Source organism: Rhea americana, unplaced genomic scaffold, assembly GCF_003343005.1.
Source record: "Rhea americana isolate MKP2758 unplaced genomic scaffold, rheAme1 scaffold_38, whole genome shotgun sequence".
NCBI lineage: Eukaryota > Metazoa > Chordata > Aves > Rheiformes > Rheidae > Rhea > Rhea americana.
Genome location: NW_028186512.1, coordinates 1,605,962 through 1,628,675, shown reverse-complemented (window position 1 = coordinate 1,628,675; position 22,714 = coordinate 1,605,962). Strand labels below are relative to the sequence as shown.

General features: G+C 39.4%; 1 protein-coding gene across 2 annotated transcripts in view; it reads right to left on the bottom strand.

The window, feature by feature from the left end:
• The window catches only part of NR3C2 (nuclear receptor subfamily 3 group C member 2), a 220,806-nt gene that overhangs the window by 41,839 nt on the left and 156,253 nt on the right, over positions 1 to 22,714 (bottom strand). For both annotated transcript variants that reach the window (XM_085313177.1, XM_085313176.1), the window contains one exon: positions 19,262 to 19,378. In XM_085313177.1, the coding sequence (XP_085169303.1) occupies positions 19,262 to 19,378 (117 nt within the window). The remainder of the gene's footprint in view (positions 1 to 19,261; positions 19,379 to 22,714) is intronic.

Genomic DNA, 22,714 nt, shown 5'->3' with positions numbered 1-22,714 from the left:
GTCAGACCAACTGAGGCAGGCCGAAATTTTTAATAAAAGAATTAAATATGCAAATAAAAGTGTGCCAGTACTATTCAAATTTAGTTGAAAATTCTATTAATCATCCATCCATATACTTTCTAGAAAAACTAATTTCTAATTATCTTAAACGAAGCATTAGAACAGATTATGTTAGGGAGACGCCACAGTTACCAGCATTGGAGGTTATAAGGAAGGAGCGAGACAAACGGCTGTCAAGAAAAGTCTCACTACAGCTGATTCTGTCTCAAGACAGGATAGATTAGAAGATCCTTCAAAGTCCCTTTCTATTTCTTACTATTCCACCGTGAAACTCTGAAGAAAGCTTATTCAAATAACCTGGCCTCTCCTTCCACAAGGAAGCACAGCTGAAGGATTTTTCATCCTCTAATGCACTGAGGTACATGGACGCTGACATCCATTCTTCAAGATGCAATTTCTGTTCTTAGTATCCAATAAGCCATTTCACAAAGCAGCAGCAGATCAGACATTTTGTTAAACAAGCTTTCCTCATGCTGCAAAAAAGAACGGAGGAAGCTGCAAACAGGCAAGGCAAACAGCTCTTGAATTTAATTCGGTAAAGTAAGAGAAAACGCTGTTGTTCTGCATTTGCTGCAGTTCTACCTAYGGGACTACATACTGGGAAATCACTGTGAGAATTAAATACAGTTTGCATTTACCTTAGAAGGACAAAGCTGAACTTAACACATTTTTCAACAAAATAAATACCAAAAGCAAAGCAAGATGGCCAAGTTCAGCAGAATGCTTGACGATAAGTTAACAGAGCTGTTGGCCACCGAGAAGAGTTTAAAAATAAAGCCTGAAGGAGTAGATAGAGATTAATGTTTGCTGGTATTATTCATTAAGTTTTATCAGGCTCTATTTTTTCTGTTATCAAAATAGGACTAAAAAAAAAAAACTATATATATCTTTCATATTTAAAAAAAAAAAAAAAAAAAAAAAAAAAAAAAAAAAAAAAGAGTATTCTAACTATAACCATACCAGAATAAGAAATGTATTGGTTTAACAACTCCATCAAGGATCTAGCAACACAGATAACTGATTACATATTATTATGACAAAATTTTGTATGTTCCATTCTCTATGTGGTTTTCATTAAATGAAATAACATTTTTTCCATGTATAAAACTGGCACAAAATATGTTTTAGTTTCATTTTCTTCCATTATAATGCCTTTAAAATGAAGCTGAGAAAAACATTATTGCTTGACAGTCATGTTTACAGTGAAGAAAACTGTATTTTTCATTTGGCTCCATGCCAGTACTCTAGTTCAACTGGTTTGGTAACTCCCACAGAAACCAACAACTGAAGATTAAATACAAACTCTGAGAAGTTAAGTACTCTTGAGCTGATCTTTTGAAGGTGTTTTTTGTATTTCCTCTSTAATTGGAATACCAAGTACAACACTGACAAAGCCCCCCCGTATCAGAGGCGAGATAAAGCACCCACAAGGATGTCGGCATTTTATGCTGGAAATTTTTAAGAGGTCACCCAAGGCACGGGACGCCTTGCACTGCTGGCCTGTGCCCGCTGGTATGGGGGCGCGTGGAGCTCCCGGCCAGCACCCAGGCCCTGTGGCCACCCAGCAGGTCCCTGAGTTCGGGTGCAGCCACAGCTATGCCAAGACTTGCCGTCAGTGCCCAGCACTCAGAACGTCAGAAAAGCTCTTCTCTTTTTGCATGTTAACCAGTTCATTACTGAGGACATGCTGGATAACTGAAATACATGCACTTCTCAGAGGCYGTGAAAATGTGTTCTGCAAGAAATACAAAATTTCATACTGCACAGCTTAAGCCTGTTGAGTATTTGGGGGCAGGACAAGACTTTGGCTGAGATGGCAGCACAGCCAGGGACTGCGTATTATCTCTAACTGCAGGGTTTCTTGCATCTGGTGTTCAGTGTGTATTACAGCCAGGAAACACTACCATAACCCCTGTACTTTAAAATCATCTGTGACAGAGTAGCAGTTGAAGGAAAACAAACAATAGTGAAAGATGCACTGCAAATATACCTCAGGCTAACACTGTAATTATCTGATAAATTTTTTTGAATATGTATTTTAGAATGTCTTGTACACCACACACAAATAAAAAAGGAGCTAAGTGAACTATCTGAAAAATAACATACAGTTAGACTTTAAAAAAGCACATCCAACAGATGTTCCCTGTAGCTCTAACAATAAATTATAGTCTAATGGAGTATACTAATAGTATATGGCATAATGAGCTACGAGTCTGACTTAAAATAGCAGTGCTTATTCCCCTGAAAGGGATAGGCACACTTTTACCTGGGTTTTGTATGAGCAGGCCTGTGTCCAGCATGTTCAAAGAAAAGCCTGCAAATTCCTCAAAACCACATCGTGTTCCAACCACTTGGAAGACCTCAATGACAGCAAGCCAAAAACAGAAGCGCGTGTGTTTGTCACCCTTAACATTAATGCCATCTGCCTAGAAAGGGGCAGGGGAATTCCTACAGCAGCGTCGAGCAAGACTCAGCTGCTGGACTAAAATCACTTTAACACAGCCTTAAGCTGTGTTAAAACTGTAAGGTAGTTTTCTTTCCCACTTACTGCAGTGTCAGCCTTATGCTTTAGCAGAAAGCCTAGACTTAATCATCTGAAAGAAGCTGGAATGTTTCAGAGCTTCCTGCACATCCCTGTTGCCTCTTGCTTCTCCCCTCCAGAAGTTAGTGATGTTGCTCAGTGCGTGAGAGGTACCAAAAGATCAAGCTGTCGACTCTCCTCTCAATGCAGCCAGCCACAGCAGCCTTTGGGTATACTTTCCTCTAAGCCCTCCCCAAACATACACACTTTCTTACTTGCTTCTGCCTTTGTATAGATAAGGGCTCCATCAAAATGCCAATTTTTTCTTCTTTGAATCTTTTCATCACATTTGCCTGATGCCTTTGCCTCACTTACGTGAGCAAGCTGACATCTGTTCTCATTAGCTATTTTACCACTATCACAAATAGTCTGCTTCCCTTCCCCCAAATCTGTTGTAGCTTGACATATATGAAAATTTTGAGCTATCTTGGTATAGACATTTTTTTCACTTCAGTGTCTAGCACAATGGGCATGAGATTTCACTGTGAAATTTCTAGATAATATTAGAGACTTTATACATATATACATACACACACAACAAATTCATGGGATAAAGTGAAAAGCAATAATGTAAACAAGATCTTAAAAGTCATCCCATTAATTCTACAAAGTGCATTCATGCATGCACTTTTTATCCTTCAGGAAATGAAAAATGGGAACAACAAAGACATGATCTTAAAGCTTCCTTAAACTGATTACCGGCAGCTGGTGGCTGCAGAAGATGAAGAACCTCTAAACCTGAGCTTGAGACACTGTCCCAAGGGTGCGAAGGAAGGCCTAGGCGCAGATCTGGGAGCGACGCGCATGTGAGCTGGGTGTCCCCAGTTTGAGTAGACAGACCAAGGTGACAAGGCAACAGCTGAAGTAGACAGAGGACAGGTTAACAGGGCCTCAAAAGGGGAGTGCAACATTCCTTAGCTTTATCATGTAGGGCACACTGCACAAAACGGTGGCCCTTCCAGAGTGGTTTCTGCTGAGGCTTTTRGGATATGTTGAAGAAACCAAGTAGTTTATCCAAATATACTAAGAAAGGAGGCTGCAGCTGCCAGATACTCAGGGCCTATGTTGGCAGGAGAGAAAATAAAGGTCCTGCCCAGTTAAACCAATTGTAAAAGCTTTTTCTGACAGTTTGAAGCCAGCAGAGACAGAAAGTAGAAAATGATACCCCTGTTAAAAGTCTGAGAAATCAATATACAGGTAGATTTTTAGTTTTATTAACAAAGTAATGAAAATTTTCTTATCTACACCAGCAAAAGCAAACATAACATAGCTTCTACTGGAGAAAAAGATCAAAGCCAGAGGTTGAATTCAGTAAAACAAAAAGGTAGGCAGAACTGCAATAGTAGCATAATTCGGCATTTCCAACATCACTCACAACTGCTCACTAATTTAATAACATCACTTCCATCTGACAGGACTGGACAATTTGAAGACACGGAATAAACACTTGATCTATGGATATGTCACATTTTATTTGCCTTTGGCCAATATTGGATATTTGGCCAAATATTGCCTTTGGATCTGTAAAGATCCAAGCATATCTATAAATACAATTCTTGCTCTTAATTCACATTCAATATACCAGAAAGGAGGATAAAGAACAGAAGAGGGAAAAAGCTCCTAAAGTATGTTTTAATCTACATTATTTACATCTTTTTCATTGCATGCATTCAACATGTTTTGAATCTTGATTTAGTTTGATTTAAATAATAAAACTCATTTTATTGTTTGTTACTTTGCTTGCTTATATGCCAATTTCAAAGATACGTGCATCTTGTTTTGCTTGGAAGAGGTTCTCACGCAGAGTGCAGAGTAATGCTTCCCTGCAAAGCACTGTAGAGCAGAGACAACGTATGCATAGCAATGTCTCCTCTTGCTTTGAGCAGCTTCAACTATACACTGGCCATCCCACTACGTTATTTATCTGGAATATCCTTCATTTTTCTCCAACACTTAACCACTCATTTTTTCCCCAATACGGGGATATTCACATCCTTTTTTTCCCCGATTGCTGATTTCATGGTTTCTCATCATCCTTCTCCCAGTGGCCATGAAGAACATTTCTCTCCCTTCTTTTACACCACTTCATGTACTGAAAGACTGGTATCATGTCCTTAGTATCTTTCCCTCTTCTACACTTAAACACATCCAGTTTCTTTTACTCTTATTTTTTTCCTAAGCTTCTTATTATCGTTACTCATCCTTGGATTGTCTCTACTATAAATACACCTTTCCTAAGGCACATGGCATGAAATTTCAGGAAGGAAGATTCAGTTTAGGTATTAGGAAAACCCTTCTAAATGTAAAGTCAGTGAAAAACTGTAACAAATTATCAGGGGCAACAGCAGAGACTTCAACACCAAAGATCTTCAAGAACAGATGAGACGTGTGTCTACCAGGAACGGCACAATTATCACTAATCCTATCAATTGGCACAAGAACACACATGACATTTGTGAGATTCCTCAGCCCCATGACTGTGACGGGGAATGCTTGAAACGCTTGAAAATGGCAAGGGATGTTAAGGACAACAGGAAGGGCTTCTTCAAATACATCAGCAGCACGAGGAGGACTAGGGAAAATGTGGGCCCGCTAATGAATGGGGCAGGGGCCCTGGTGACAAGGGATACAGAGAAAGCAGAATTATTCAGTGCCTTCTTTGCTTCAATCTTCACTGCCAAGGACAGCCCCCAGGAATCCCAGAACCTGGACGTGAGGGAGAAAGTCTGGAGAAGGGAGGACTTCCCTTTGGTTGAGGAGGACAGGATTAGAGACCTTCTGGGCAGGCTAGACATCCACAAATCCATGGCCCCAGATAGAATGCACCCAYGGGTACGGAGGGAGCTGGTGGATGTTGTTGCCAGGCCACTCTCCATCATCTTGGAAACATCCTGGAGAACTGGAGAGGTGCCTGAGGACTGGAAGAAAGCCAATGTCGCTCCAGTCTTCTAAAAGGGCAAGGAGAAGGACCCAGGCAACTATAGGCTGGTCAGCATCACCTCAATCCCTGGAAAGGTGATGGAACAGCTCCTTCTCTTCTGGATGTCATCTCCAGGCATATGGAGGAAAAGAAGGTGATCAGGAGTAGCCAGCATGGATTCACMAAGGGGAAATCCTGCTTGACCAATCTGCTAGCCTTCTATGATGGAGTGACTGGCTGGGTAGATGAGGGGAGAGCAGTGGACATTGTGTACCTGGACTTCAGCAAGGCTTTTAACTTCAGCAAGGCTTTTAACACCATTTCCCATAACATCCTCCTAGACAAGCTCAGGAAGTGTGGGTTAGATGAGTGGACAGCAAGGTGGATTGAGAACTGGCTGAAAGGCAGAGCTCAGAGGGTCGTCATCAGTGGCATGGAGTCTAATTGGAGGCCTGTGGCTAGTGGCATCCCCCAGGGCTCAGTACTGGGTCCCATCCTGTTCAGCTTCTTCATCAATGACCTGGATGAGGGGGCAGAGTGCCTCCTCAGCAAGTTTGCTGATGATACCAAGCTGGGAGGAGCGGCTGATACACCTGAGGGCTGTGCTGCCAGTCAGAGAGACCTGGACAGGCTGGAGAGGTGGGTGGAGAGGAACCCCATGAAGTTCAACAAGGGCAAGTGCAGAGTCCTGCACCTAGGGAGAAATAACCCTAGGTACCAGTACAAGCTGGGGGCTGACCTGCTGGAGAGCAGCTCTGCAGAGAAGGACCTGGGAGTGCTGGTGGATGACAAGTTGACCATAAGCCAACAATGTGCCCTTGTGGCCAAGAAGGCCAATGGTCTCCTGGGGTGCACTGGGAAGACTGTTGCCAGCAAGTGGAGGGAGGTGATCCTGCCCCTCTACTCAGCTCTGGGGAGGCCTCATCTTGAGTACTGCATCCAGTTCTGGGCTCCCCAATACAAGAGACACGGAGCTACTGGAGAGAGTCCAGCGGAGGGCTTTGCTATGAGGATGATCAGAGCGCTGGAGCAYCTGCCCYATGAGGAACGGCTGCGAGAGCTGGGCCTGTTCAGCCTGGGGAAGAGAAGACTGAGGGGGGATCTCATCAATGTGTATAAGTACCCGAAGTGAGGGTGTCAAGGGGATGGGGACAAACTCTTTTCAGTTGTCCCATGGGACAGGACAAGAGGCAATGGGCAGAAACTGAAGCACAGGAAGTTCTGCCTGACCGTGAGGGGGAATTTCTTCCCTGTGAGAATGACAGAGCACCGGAACAGGTTGCCCAGAGAGGTGGTGGAGTCTCCTTCTCTGGAGATCTTCAAGGCCTGCCTGGATGCAACCCTTGTCTAATATGCTCTAGGTGCCCCTGCTGAGCAGGGAGGTTGGACTAGATGATCTCCAGAGGTCCCTTCCAACCTTACTGATTCTATGATTCTGTAAAACTGGACACAGTCATCAGGCCAACATTTGGCAGCTCTGACCAGAGCACAATAATGACTTAGTTACAAAAGAGACTTGCCTGTTTTTGCAACAATGTTAGATTGCTAATGCATATTTAACATATAAGCCATTATGCAACCATGCCTCTTTCTTCTCTGCAGTTCTGTGAACAGCTACTGTCAGGTATTTTGTATTTGCACACCTGAAATCTCCTCTCTAAATACAATTCTTGTAGTTTACTGAAAAGGTTATCATGTTGATTGCAGACATTAAAATTGAAGATGCTTCTGAATTCTGATTCTGCCTTCAAAAATCCTTAGGAGAATTTCCTAATCTCTATATATTCACGCTCTATCTTGTTATCCAAGTAATTAGTGAAATTGTAGACCCCAAACCACCCTACTTCAGATGCCCTTCCAGGGTGGCAGTAACCCACTCAGAGTTACTTTTTGAAAGCACTATTTCAAACAATCATGCACCCATTTAATGAGAATTTTTTATCRTACTTTAGTAAGAATTTTGCATGTCCTTCTTACTATAGATATGGCTAGATAAATTGAGTAGTGAAACACAAATGCCTACAGGCACCTCATAACAGCGCTTGCACATACCTTTTGGAACAGACTCATCTCCCTCCGTAGTGCAATATCTTTTGTATACAGTGTTCAGGACCATGCATCCAGAGTCACAACAATCTGCTTGCAGAAATGGCATAAGAACACCTTCATAGCACTTGTAAAAGAAGCAGCCTTGCAAAGACTACAGAGAAGCCRTCTTACTTGTATTTTAGAAAACTAAGATGAAAGCCCAGGTCAAACCTCGTATATTTTGTGGCCTGATTCAAAGACGAGGTTCAGGCTACATACCTGTCTGATGAACTGGACAGTGATGTGGTCTCCAGTGATCAAGAAGAGAAGGAACTGAGGAAGGTTTGGGAAAAAGACAGAAGGAAAGATCTCTTTTTTAGCCATGCTGAGCTTCAGGCTAGACACTTGTGAAGAGGTAACGGACAAAAGTGACAAAAGAAAGCTGAGTTCCAAAGTGTGTTTTACAGGAATATTTAGCTTGTCAGGGAAAATGTCTAACACATTTGCTTGTTTCTCAGCAATCCTCAAAGTGATAATTAATTGAAAAATAACAGTTTCATAGGGGTACTCCTCCCTGTGTGGGAACAACTTTTACCAAATGCCAATTAGTGGTTTCCTGTTAAAATCAAATAAAGCTGTTTTTGATAAAGCTTTTTAATGAGAAATGGCTAAAGTATGAAAATTTTTCCCACATATATTTTATATAAAATCCCAAACTGACATAATATAGTTTTGCAGCTAACATTTTGGTGTATAAAACTCCCTCTTGTGCTTCTTCATTAGTTTCAAAAGAAATGTATTTTCTAAATATTTAAATCACCCAACAAACAAAGTTTTAAAAAAAGCTTACAAAAGAAAATTATAATTTTGATGAAAGCCAATCTTAATCACTCCTTTTCAGATGCTCCCATAACTCATATTTTACTGATTATTTATTCATTCTCCAAATGTATGGCAAATTCAATGATTTTGGAGCTAAGCGTTGTCTAGTTTTGCCTATTCATCAAACAGACTTAAAAAGACTAACAGCAAACCACCATTGAAGAATGCAAAAAACTGGTCACCTACAACTGCAACATTTGTTGCCTACAACTCTAAAAGTCCTGCAGAAAGGCTTGAGAAATTATTGCTAAAATTTGGGTAAAATAAAGTTAGGGAAACTTCAGAGAGTAGGTTTTACTTCCTCCTCCTCCATGATGCCAGACTGAATTCTCTTGGCTACAATTACTGGTTTCTGCCTTGCGCCAAACGACATCCTCCCTCCCCAGACACTCATTCTAATCCAACATTCTGCAAACCCTCTTTGTCCAAGCCTTCTCTTCCTCTTTTTATTTTTGTTGATATCCAATGCTTATTTGTTTTGATATCCAGTGCTTATTTCTGTTGATATCCAATGCTAAGTGTGTATTGAGATTTATGCATCCTCAGTTCTGATCACTAAACTAAGTTACCTCAGTTGCCTCCGATATAGTCATGGAGACATTTACTGGGTGTCAAATACCCTCTTTGTATTTACACTAGAAGCATAGCTACACAACAACCTTCTCAGAATATTTCAAAAACATCAATAAGCAAACACTTCTGCAACACCTCTCATGCTGTGYCTTGAGAGCTCATGCTTCTACTCCATACAGAAGTGTGCAACCATGGTTTAAATTTTTCATTTTTGTTCTTTTACTGCTATTACTAGAACTCAGCTTGGTAAGTGCAGCATTTCCTTTTGTGGTCTTTCTGGTTACACTGTAATGCATCAYATCAACATCATTGTTTTTCACAAGTAACAAAACTTCTGATATACTTCATCTCCTCACACGCATGATTTCCATATCCTCAGTTTTCATCACCTCTGATTTCTCCCAAACGACCTTAATTCTAATACATTCTACTGCTGCTGGTCTATCTCATTTTCTAGAAATCAACTACTGTGATTCCCAGAACACCACCGCTATCTGTGAAATACAAGCTGGCTGTTTATCTCCCACAGTCTTATCAGCCATATTTTTCATCATCCAGTTCATGACTATTCATAACACACACACATATATATATATATATATTTTCTTATACATATAAAGCCATATTACTCTGTTTCAATAAATCACCCTGAACACTAGCAAAACACTCCATATGTACTAACTTAGGATATTAGCCACCTTTCCAGAGAAAACGTAACTTTGCAATATTGCCCATATGCATGATCTGAATCACGAGACCGAATATTGCTTCACAACTGATAGATACATGTCTGAGTTCTGCTGAAAGTGAAGAAACTGTGTATGAAATGCCAATAATGACTAAAACTAAGATGTGCTTGGTCCATGTGCAGAACCAGAAGTCACACAAGAGTTTTCAGCTCTTTAAGTTTGATGACTATATCGTTTTAAAGGCAGAAGAAATGCATCGCATCAGTGTCTCTTATTTTTCACTGACAAATCCTCTTGTTTTCCATTCTGGGTGGACTGGTCTTGCAAGCTCACGTTCTACAAGGTCATCCTTCTTTTACACCTTCTGCAGGGATAGTGTCTAGGCAGGAAGGCTTCCGTTAGGAAAACTTCATGGATTTGAGAAGGAGGGGAGAGTGGGAAAGGGGTAATTGATGGTAAAGAACTATCTAAATTTTCATTCAGAAGTCACAAATCACCCATCCCAATTTCCAGGAAGCTGTATGGAACTAAATAGCTCAGGAACACACCAAGGTTTATTCACCTTGTCTTTCTCTTTAATAAACACCACCTCTTTGCCTATTGTGTAGTTCTAAAAGTCTTAAATTATTTACCCAATATTTCCTTCACAACCCACTGGGCATTGTTCTTTCTACTAACATCTAACTCCAAAGTCTGCTTTTCGAGCCAGGTATTCTTGCCAGGTATTCTTCTCAGACTATTAAAGAACACATACTAAAAACAGAAAGACATACAGTTGTGAACTGGTGAAAAAGAAAGAGAAAACAAGATTCAAAACAAAATGTGAGTTACTAAAGTAATTCTGAAGCTAAGTACCTATGTGAAGACAAGGAAAAGAGTAACAGATTGATATGTTAAGGCATAATCTGTGATTGAACAAATTATCCTTGTGACATTACTTGAGTAAACCACAGCTCAGCAGCCAAATTAAAACCTGTAAAATGCCAAACTAGCAGACAATCGAAAAAGCAACAAAATATCAGAAGAAAAAGCACATGTGTTTTAGAGTTTTAGCATCATTGCTTCTTCAAAAAAACATGTTACACACAGAGGATAAAGACATGGAGTAGCTCATACAATTACGATAAATTATGTCAAAACATAAAAAGGCTTTTTGTCACATAGAAGTAACAGTTTTGTATTTTATTTCCATACAAATTATCTGTCTTAACATCATCCTTTATCTAATACTAACTGTCATATGAAAGAGACCTCAGACAGTCATGCGATCCATCCTCCTGCTCAAACCATAATCAGCTGTATCCACATCCCTTCTGACAAATGCTTACCTAACCTTTTAGAGACTCAAAGACAAAGACCCCCTATCTTGCCCAGACTACCTATGCTCGTGCTTCCATTGCCTTATGGTTATAAATACTCTTCTATTTCCTCACCTCYGTCTTCCTTGCTGCTCATCACTTCTTGTCCTGCCTTTCAGAGACATAGAAAACGGATCATTTCCTCTTTCTCTTTAGAGCACTTAATGTATTTGAAGACATTGGTATCCTCTCTCCACCCTTCCCACCACTATTCTTTTGCCTAAACAATATCAATCAATTCAGTCTCTCCTAATCAGTCAAATTTTCAAGACATTGAAATTTTCATCTTCTTTTCATCATCTGCTTCAGCTTTCAGCTCTAAGCTCTTCTGAATTGGTTCATAGTATTGTTGTATACAGCTGGTGAGAGTTTTTAACAAACACAGCTATTATGCTTTAACAGGCTCGCTGTAACAGTGAGCACACCATAATTTAGCTAAAGGTATGTCAGATATGGCAAATAAAATGTTCATGCTTTCTTATTCAGCTGGAAACTCTCTGAAGCAATGGCTTGGTTGAAGCTAAAATGACAAGTTCCTCCTGCTTCTACAGCTTTTCACAGCAAAGGAGAACTGAATAATGAAAATATACCAAAACAAACCACAGGGAGAGGTTTCAGAAGGGCTCTGGCAGAACAAAGGCTTCACCTTCAGAGAGAACAAGTAGCTCTGGAAAGAGGAATAGGAGACACAGGCATGCTTTTATAGGAAGGATTTCTGCTTAACCACAGGGAAGAGTAAAAAGGAAATGAACTTAGAACACAGTGGAAGGAAACACAACGTTTGACAATTTCGGAAAAAACAAAATGACACCAAGAGCTGCAAGAAAATAATTTTGGAAACACCAAAGGATTGTGGTCTAAGACTAGAGAGAGTTCCAGCATGACAAGACTGAACAAATGAAGAGAGGTAGTATGGGTTTGTTCGCTTTTATACGTCTTTATGTTCTGTAAAGGTAAACAGCAATTATTTTCAGAGTCCTAAGCAAAATAGGCTGTTAAATTCAAGTGCCCCACAAGGCAGAAAACCGGAGTACTGGTGTACAGGGGCAAAAGAGGCATTTGCTTTGGTCCAGGGGAGTCTGAGACAGCCACAGTCATTTCTCCCAGGAGCATCCTGGAGGTGAAASCTGCAGCCCTAAAAACACATGGAAAAGATTAAAAACTCATGGGAATGCAGCACCCAAAGCAAGGCAGCTGATGAATGGCTGGCAGGAGGAGCCTGAGTGAGGGCTGTATTATATGACACTTCAGGGGTATCACATCACAACAGCACAACTGTGGAAGACTATTTTGCATTGTTTCAGGGAAGACCTAAACCTTCCTCTCAAACTACTGTGATTGCTTCTCTTAGATTTGTGTTCTTAACTAAAGTGAGACACCAAGTATGAACAACGTAGGAAAGAGAAACCTCTACGTCTGTTCAAATCAACAAAACCTAATTGAGCCTGCACACAGTGCCGTGACACGAGGCAGGCTGGGACATGCACTCCCAGTAGGAGACTGGAAAAGCTGCAGCTCCTTCACGAAGCAGGCAACCAAGGGTGTAATGCCATGAATGGTGCGGTGGAGAGTCCAGCAGATAAAACAAGGAAGTCTGGAGTTCAGGAGACCCTTGCCAAAAGCCTGAAAGGCTGTTCCTAGAGGAAAGACAAACATTGCTGCCTCTGGGCACTCATCAGAAGGCAGAGCTGAAACTAGCAAAACTTGAAAAAACAAAGAAGGATTGAGAACACGAAGCTGCATTAAGCAAGACCAAGGATTTCTGCATTTGACTTGTGTGCTTTTGGACTGCTGCAGTGTATCTTCTTAAGCTGACAACATAAATCATATAAAATCATTAGCAAAACGCAAAGTACAAACACAGMCTTTCAATATTAGTATTTAATCAATGCCTGTGAGATTACTCTATGACATTGCCAGTCTTATTCAAAATCATGCATTATCATTCRCAAATATTTTCTTAATAGTTGTGGCAATTGACTGTTCTGGTGGTTATATGCACTACTCTTGAGGATGGTTCAGATGAGAAGCTAGTGTCACATGAGGAGCAKGGAGGAGCAGTATCTATTAATACAGAGGAAGATGGACCCCAAAGGAGAAATAAAGATGTTACTACATAAACAAAATACACAGGTGAAACTCACTGCTGAACAAATTTGTTCMTACAAGATCCAGAAGAGGAGGTTGAAGGGTTTTTTTTGTTGTTTTTTTGTCGTTGTTTTTTTTTTTGTTTATTTTAATTCACCAAGTAGCGTCGTGTCTGCAGCCATAGCACCTTCTTAAACACTACAGGCCCTTAGGTAGAAAGGAGGTAATTTTCTGAAGAGTCACCAACAGAGACTCCATGCAGCAACCTRTATTTCCCTGCTGATAGCTCTTATGAATAACAGCCCGGTGACAATTTATAGGCCCTAATAAAATCACAGCACAAGGTAGTGTGGTTGCACACTACGAAGCCTCAAGGTTACATTGCTGACCTGGGCTCAACAGAACATACACTGCAACAAGCAAGAAATCAGTAGTCATTTTGTTTTGCTAGAAGAATAGTAAAGATTTTAACATAGTCTTGTAATTTGATGGATTTCTATCAAACACAAATGCTTTCTCAAGTTGTATCACCTAGAAACATAAGAACATATTTTGAAACAATACTAATGATATTGTAGATATTGRTAGATAATACAAATAAATTGTAAAGCTAAAATTCTCTTCAAAATCGAGGTTTTGCTTCACAAAAACCAAGCACCACTTRCTACACTGTTGTGCATTGGTCTCTTAGAAGAACTGACACAAACTCTTCTGTATTTTTCAGTTAAAAAATAAATTGACTAGATTCCCATGGAAGAAAATGCTACATAGTAAATGCAAATACAAACATAGTTAACTTTAACTGGCATTTCAAAATACCTTACAGTTAGAGTTTAAATGAAAAATAATGGTTAAGCATGCACATACACAAAATTGCTTTACAGTTTCTTAAAGACAAGGTTTTTCTCCTTTTAGATTTATGAAACCTTCAAGTTGGTAGAAATTTTTTAAGAAAACCAAAACAAAAAAGGGTGTATTTTTGTCATATTTCAGGTTTTTTTTCTAGTTTTCAGTTTTCTAATACTGAGTGTTTTTTATCTTCCCTTTCCTTTTCTCAAAAAGATAGGCAAAAAGATAATACAAAATATAGGCTGTAATAATTGAAAATAACGTCACAATTGTAAATCTCTACTAGTATTAAATGGAAAACAGTAAGCAAGACAAAAAAGTGAAATACCATATCTTATTATTGATACTCTGATTTAATCTATTTTTCAGATTATGGAAATATTTTAACGTTTAAAAGCTAAATATGGATATCTGCAACTGAAGACTACAAATCACACACGGCATCTTGTGCATGAAGTGTCTTACACATGTAAAYGTATGCAAAACCCAGACTCAAATTTCACAGGCAGTCTCTGCCGATAGAGAGATGAACTATGTAATCTGCAAATGGAAATCTATTTTATTTCTCTTAAATATCTTAAAGGTATTTTAGTAAGCCGCTCCTTACTGTTGTGGGAGCCCAGCACTGTCTCAGAACTGTTTCACGCTAGCGTCAAGGCAGGCAAGCACTGCAGTCCTACACTGCACAGATCTCCCAACGCTTTTTGTCCCTGCTGCACACGGGACAGACATCACCAGCCTGGTGACACAGCAGAAGAGAGAGGCATGCCTGGCCACCCGGTGACATGAAAGAGGAAAGGACTAACAGGCCCATGAAAGGGGGCGGGAGAGTCCCCTCAAGTCACAAAATACAAAAATGTTCACTTCTCTGGGTTTCAGCTCAGAGCAGGGCAGGYAGTAAGACTTAAGACAGGAGGCTCTGCACCACCGCGGCTGCAGTGCAGCCCGCCAGTCACTGCTGCAAGCCACGAGTTGACTTGCTGGATGTGGCCAGTTGTTACATGACAAGCCGTGCTGGGCGCTGGTGTCGGGGTGACGGGTCTCGGTGCCACGGGGATCGCAGTGCTGCCGTGGGGATGTACCGGACCAAGGCGCAGCAGCATGAGGCGGGAGTCGCATTAGAACATCTCACGTAGAAGTGAGAGATTTGACAAGTCTGATCAAAACGCATGCTGGAAGAAACTTAACAATTCATGAAGACATTCTGGTCCGTAATTAACTGAAAATTAATTACAGAATCTTGAAAAGAGCATAAACCAAAAATGGGCCAGCATACCTTCATACTGCAGTTGCTCACTCTGAATCTCTTCCAATAATTAAGTCTAGCATATGGCACTGGAGTTTAGAAAGAAGACAACAAACAAACTATGATTCCTGAAAAAGTTTGAGAGTCCTACTTGCTGAAGAATGTGTGTCTGTGCGCACACATGCACTTTCTAGAAACAAGGATGATGAATTAATTCAATATTTGGCAACCTTAGCTTTGGAGAAATTACAGGTTGCTGATATTTCTCATAAAATCAAAACAGAAAAATTGTGAAAGAACATAATTAGGAAAATTATTTGCTGACTTGATGAATAATCCTCTGAAGAGCATTAGAGGATAAGAGCAGAAGGAACACTACAATGTTTCAACAGACAAAAGGAGGTGGTAAACAATAAAACTGCTACATTAATTTGTTTGAGCCTTCCTGAAAAGGTGTATTTTATATCACTGAATTACACATTTTTTTGTAAAAGGTGCTTAAAGTATGGCATGCTGCCACACATCAAAACACTATTTTTTGGAAAAAACTGTTAGCATGCCAAACATATCTGATCAAAACATGCCTTCGATGGAGTAAACAAAAGAAAGAACATTTTAAAAAATAGTGAGAGAGTATAACTGAAAAAAAAAAGCCTAGCAGAAAAAAAAAAMCAGTAGATTAATGAAAGTTTGTGAAAACTTTACTGCAAGAAGAAAAATTTACTGCAAGAAACATGGAAACTCTGTTTGATTTCCACTTTTCCACTACAGAGATGAATATCTCCAGTAATAGAAGGAAGATGATAGCAAACTTTCACATTACAAAATGTTCTCTCTGTGCTTTATAAAACATCCTACTGCAGTAACTTGCAGCTCGGCAGGAGCCTGAGGCCTTTCATTCTGACCTGCAGATGGGGAGGGATGCAAAAGAGTCAAGTTCTTTTCCAGCCCATAGGAGAGAGGACCTTGTTCTCTAAAGCTTTATTTTTTCTATATCAACTGATGATTCTTTTTTTAAAGTGAGGGAATAAATCACTCTAACTATCCATAAGTGGGAAAGAAAGGTCCATGGCTTCAACAGCTTGCAACAAACTGCAGCCCTGAGCTATGCTGATGATCCCTTTGCATAACATCTTACTGTTTTTCTCATGAACCAAATACATAGGCATCTTTCATGCAGTTTGTTTTTTGTGCTTGCTTTTGCTTTGAGTTGGAGGCCGAGAGCTAAATTAGATTTACTGCACGAAGAGCACAGCACTGTGCAGTGTGACTCAGCTACAGAGTACTATGCTGTAAATAGGATTTAAACTAAATCGCATTTATAAATTAATTTTCCCTCAATCTTTGCTGATCACAATGCCTAGCAAAACACTTGCACATTTTGCCTATAGGTACAAACTAGAAACAGATAAAAGTCTATTTTTATTGGAGAAGTGTAAGTTCTCGGCAAAACTAAGCTGACCATCAGTCACATACGAAACTACAAACTATGCTGTATGTTCTTAATAATATGAATATAAGCCGTACATCCAAGTTAATTATGAAAAATGTTTTTAATACTAAAACTTAGACATCTATGAGAAAAGAAAATTACTATTGTCAAATATTCATTAACAGCTCTTTTTGTCATTACCACCTCCCTTCTCATGCTGATCTCCATTGTAGCAGAAACCCCTGCAACAGCACACACAAGTTTTCTCAAATAGGACTGAGATGCTGTGTTGTACCTCCTACGAAGCCATAAGCAAAATTCACAACCTGGGAAAGAGGAGGGCCTAAGCAGCTAATAGCTTTAAGCTATATTTCCTACCAGATCTGGGCTGGCTCAAGGGCTGAAAGGTCCATTAGCACCATTTGACATCATCTTGGGGCCCTCTAAACTGTAATACTATCTCTGGATTGCACCTTACCCCACTCTGGAACCATCAGCCTGGGCTTCCAACATGTTTTCTGTACTGCACCTCATGCAAAGCAGTTGGTCTACATTCTTGTACTTCATCTATGTCCACAGCCTTTTCCCTATTATCTCTTGCACCCACATGCTGGAAGGATCATTTTATGCCATTTTAGCTTCTTTATGTGGCATAAAGGGATCAAATCAGAAATGTCAGTTTTACTGTGGTTTCTCTATATGGAGAAAATCACCAAAACAACTAAAATCACTACGCTTAACTCCATGTCAGTTGTACCTTGGAGAGGCAGACTCAGACTCCTAGTTCATTATATGCAGATCACTGATCATAAACAACTTCCATCAGACTATCAAGATCCAATGCAAGGGCAGATTTTTCAATGTATTTTTGATTTACAAGATTTCAATGAATGAAAAAAAAGCTCCCCCAAACCTCTCCTCCTTCCTCATTTTCTCGCACACCACTTCACGTGAACACAGCCTTTGAAATATACTGGGAAATCTCTGTGAGGAACTCATGACATCAGAGAAATACAGTGTCAAATGTTTCTATTTAAAAGACTACCAAACAGGACAGCAGCCTCATATTCTGCAAGCAGAAACACTATACACCTATGCGCGTACAGGAACACATGCCTACAGGAGATCTGCTTGCATTGTGCAGAATACAGCACAGAAGTTCTCAGAAGCTGCTCACAGCTGCAGCAAGATTTCCAGAAACCCACAGAGCTGGGCTGCCTGCTCCACTCACATTTTCAGCCCCACAGCTGAAATTTGGGAATCTTCTATTTGGGAAGAAGGAGCTACTACTACAAAGCTACGCTCCATGACACAAAGCTGGTGTTCTGCTTCCTTTGCCAGATTCAACAGCGTAGACCAACAAGGGAAAAAGCTGTCAGACCCCAGTATGTCATGATTTGACCCCAATTTGGGGAGGAAGCAGAATCAAGGGACCTAGGACTAGCTGGGTGGCAATGCAGTGTCTCACAATTTGGAGAGCAGCTTAATGAGGTCCTAAGAGGGGAAAAAAGGCAGGGCTACCCTCCAAGTGAGGAAAGGCTTACTTGAGTATTTCTGCCAGGAGACAAGATAGAAAAAAAGAGGATTCAAGGGCAGATAAAGCTATTAGACAGACAGCATGAGCCAGGATTTTACGTAACATGGTGTAACCTATGAAAGACAAGAAGCTAAATGTGTCTGTAAAACTAAGSCAGGCTAGTAGGAGAGTAGGTCCAGGAGGATAAAAACTCAGTAAGTTGTGAGAGAGAAAACAATCTGGAGGAATAAATGTGACCATGTAATAAGCACTGCAAATATTTTAATGTAAGGGGCACTCTAAGTATCAGGGGAAGGAATCTTAGCAAGTATCCAAACCCCAACCTTCAGAYAGTATTTTTCATATACGGAATAAATAAAATGAGTGATGGGGAAAAGTGATTTACAGTACAGTTTGCTTAGAGGGATGGCTGAAGCAAGAAGCCTTCTGAAGAACAGACTGCACTGTGTAGATGTTGTAACTGAAGAACTAAAACAATGGAAAAAAACTATTAAAAGCTTTGTTTATAATATAGTTTTCAAAAAGCTTTTTATAAATTGAGATGTTTTTGCCTTCTTTTTGTATACGAATTATGGAGTACCATCATCAATAACTGCATATCAAGACAGCACCAGAAACAAATCTATCTAAATGCTGAATGAACAACAAAGAAGTTGAGAGGTATCACTTCACATGAACTTGCTTTTCATGATGGTGTATTTTTTAATATTCTACAGAGTGTTCATTACCAAGAAAGCACGCAATCCTTGAGGTCTTAACACTTTGAGCTATATGAAGTTCAATTAAAATTAGTTATCATAAAACATCCACTTTTCTTTTTTCTCTGAGCCATAACATACACATATGTTCAAAACTGACTCAGAATAACAATATTTTATTAACTATTAAAGCACTTCTCCAGGATAATTCCACCCTAAACTTCTGAGACAGTGCAGATGCCAGAACTATAAGAGACTGCACATTTCCAATATTTTTGCCTAATCAAATTATGAGACCAGACCATTAATGTTTTGCTTACCTCCTAAATTCATTCCAGCTTGCAGACATTTCTGTAATCGACAAGCTGGGCAGTTCTTCCTCCGAATCTTATCAATTATACAGTCGTTCCTTCCCGCACACAGGTAATTGTGCTGCCCTGAATGAACCAAAACCAAAATACATTATTAGAGTAYGTATTTAAATAATTCCTGTTTGCTCGTTGCGTTATTTGTTTTCAGCCATTTTGAGTGTCTTATTAATGCAGAAATTCTCAATTCCATTTTTTAGCCTTCCCAATACCTTAGTGACCCATCCTTCATTTTCCTATGAGCCTCTCTCCTGTTTAAACTGGGAAATGAGTTTTGGTGCATCATTCAAAAGAGAGATCTCATCACCTCTTTCTTCCCAGCAGGACTTCCAAGCTTTTTTTTTTCTTTTTTCTTTCTTTCTTTCTTTTTAAACATAAAAACACATTGATTTTGAGCATTTTCAAATATTCTTACATGCACAGCATCACACAGCAACCTAACAGCTCTTAGGCTCTGTAGAAAAAGGAAGGCCATTCTCATGCTAAAGGAGTTCACAAGTCTAAAGCAGAAATGCAAAGTAGAGGTCAACTTTCACAATAGACTCTGTTCTCTTTAATCAGTTCACTGAGTGTTTCATTTCTGATTTAATCAGTTAACTTGTAGCAGAAGATTTCTGAAGGGTTTGACAAAGTAGGACTAACTCACAACCACAGTACTACAGTATTACTCATATGAAGACAGGGCAGATATCGGACACAAAGTATTGAGCAGAAGGAAAACGTACATGGCCATAAAGGCAATACGCTGATGTTTAATAACTTGAAAACTCAAAAGCAACTTTGCATTGTAGGAGAAATACAGGCACAGCAAATGGATGCAGTGTATCAGACAAGGGCACTAATATGTAGAATATTCAAAATACATAGAAGATACTTGGATTTGATGTGGAAGAATAAAGGAAGCCACAAAGGGTTAAATGCAATGTGACAAGAAAAGTGAAAGATGATGATGATTTTAGCTGCCTCAATCTAGAGGTGGCAGACGGGGACTAGAGAGACCTGAAAAATCAGTTTGCAGCATTTGTGCAAAAAAGTGCAACAATGAGTTTCCAGAAGAAGRATGAAAGGAAAGAACACAGCTCAAAGTAGTATATCATACTGTAAGATAAATTGCAGGATTTGTCATCATCTGAAAATCAGGAAAACAGTCAAAAGTGAAATACACTAGTGAGTTGCAGGCCTATGTAGCAAGTAAAATAAAACCATCAAGTCTCATAGAGAGGCATTTTAGAAACAAGATAAGAAGTGTGGTATTCTGTAAACTGAATGCAATTTAGTAACAAAGATGCGAGAGAGACAAAAAGAGGTCAAAACTGTCAATGTGGTACCACCAATGGCCAACTCAGTAGTGGAGAGACTCCAGCACTGATCATCGAAGAATGATGAGACAGATGTGAAGAAAACCAAGAATCATACAAGCAACATAAAGCTGACACCAACCACTAAAGCAAGCAGCAGATACTGCTATCCAGGGGCCAGCCGCCCTCTCTCAGAGAAGCCTGGGCAAAGTGCAGGCGGGCAGTCCCAAAACTGAGCCCAGGAAGCTGAGTTGTGCAGGGAAGCAGCCAGACAAGACGCAGACTCGATCAAGACAGAGAGCTAGGGAGAGCTGTTTTAGAACAAGAGGTATAAAACATGTTTGCCAAGATATTTTCCGTAATACATAAATGCTTCCTTAGGGAAAGTCAAAGAAAATATTCATGACACACAGGAGACCTGGTTTTTGTTTTAGGCTCTTTCAGGAATTTGCCTTAAAACTTCTGATAAGTCGTTYTATATCTCTGCATCTGACTTCCTTTTACCCCTAGCCAATGTTAACTATCTGGACAGTGCACTGAAGTTTAGGTTATTTCTTGCATTTCTTTGCTGTGCATCTTGCACAAAGAGAAYCAATCTTGTTATAGCAACACTTCACTCACTCAAACCCCACAAACACACTGGGAGGAAGATGATGCTTTATGTGGCTAACAGCAAGCAGATTGGCAAATCAGAGTTTCTGCTCAGGGTCTTTAGTCCTTAGTAGGAAGCGTGACACAGATGAAAAGAAATAAAACTTAGGGACAATAATTCATGTACATGAGCTCATGAAATTATGCCAGACATAAAATAAATCAAGGTGCATAGTATAATGACAGCATCAATATCTATTAGCTGATCTTTAAATACGCCTGCTAAAACAGTAACAAGAAAAATTCTCAGCTGATCACAAAATAAAAACCTGCTTATCACACAGCACTTAGTGTACAGTTATCTGTATAAAAATAGATCTATAACAAGAAATAAAAAGTATTTTATTCTTCCTATTTACATTTTTACTTTGTACTGACTTAAGCACACACATCTTCTAAAGGTGAGCACAAAATTAAGGTGGAAGACAGAGTGTTTAAAGCAATGMTATACAGCATAAAGATGGTGTATATACCATTAAAAACACTGGTACCTGGATTTTTATAACATCTTTTGGGGATAGAGGAGAGAAATGGTTATTTTCTCCTAGAAACGCAAGTACGATTGTTCAGCGCTCATACAATGTCCTTTGTACATCACAGAGTACTGCAATACCATTTTTAGGCTTTCACAGGCGGGTGCAGGCTATTAATATGACAAGTCAGCTCTAATGCTGCAAAATGAACCCCACTGCAGAATTTCCCTGAAGGCAGTTTGCTCTGTGAAACTGTACACCTGTTAAGTAAACGTTTTTCATTACTGCTTTCAAAAACTAATGAGTTTAATAAAAAGAGGTTAACATTTATGTATTCTAGGATGATTACTTGGGTCACATTCTTAAATATTGTGGAAATATTTATTTGATTCAATCACTGTCACACTGTGACTGCATAACAAATATTCCCACTAAAACAGAATTCTTCTGYAAGTCACATTTCGAATGGTTTAGGTAGTCTGCAATTATTACTTTCTAGCCTACACATTCTAGGTTAAATATTTACAGGAAGTATAATTTAGCAAAGGTTCATCCGTTTTTGAATCATATATCTCCAAATACTACCATATGGTACAAAATCTGTAAGTAGTCTTTCTAGTAAGCAAGGCAAATCTTTTCTAGTAAGCAAATGTCTTCTGTAGATCAGAGATTGTATTTTTCTATTTCTAAAAAAAATAAATAAAATATAGACATCTTAAATCATTTTACTTCCTTCAGTGAAAATAACTTAAATACCCTTAAAAAACAGAATAAAYCAGCATTTAGAGAACTCCCCCGGGTATAGTACAGATACGTAATACTGACGGACAATAACTTTTCAGTTAAGAATTTTATTCTATCGTCTATCATAAAGAAACTAGCTTCAGATTTCACGCAACCAAAACATAATTTGTTTCAATTAAAATTAATGCTGCAATATAAGTCAGTAGAGAGAAGGTACTCATAATGAATATTATTGCAAA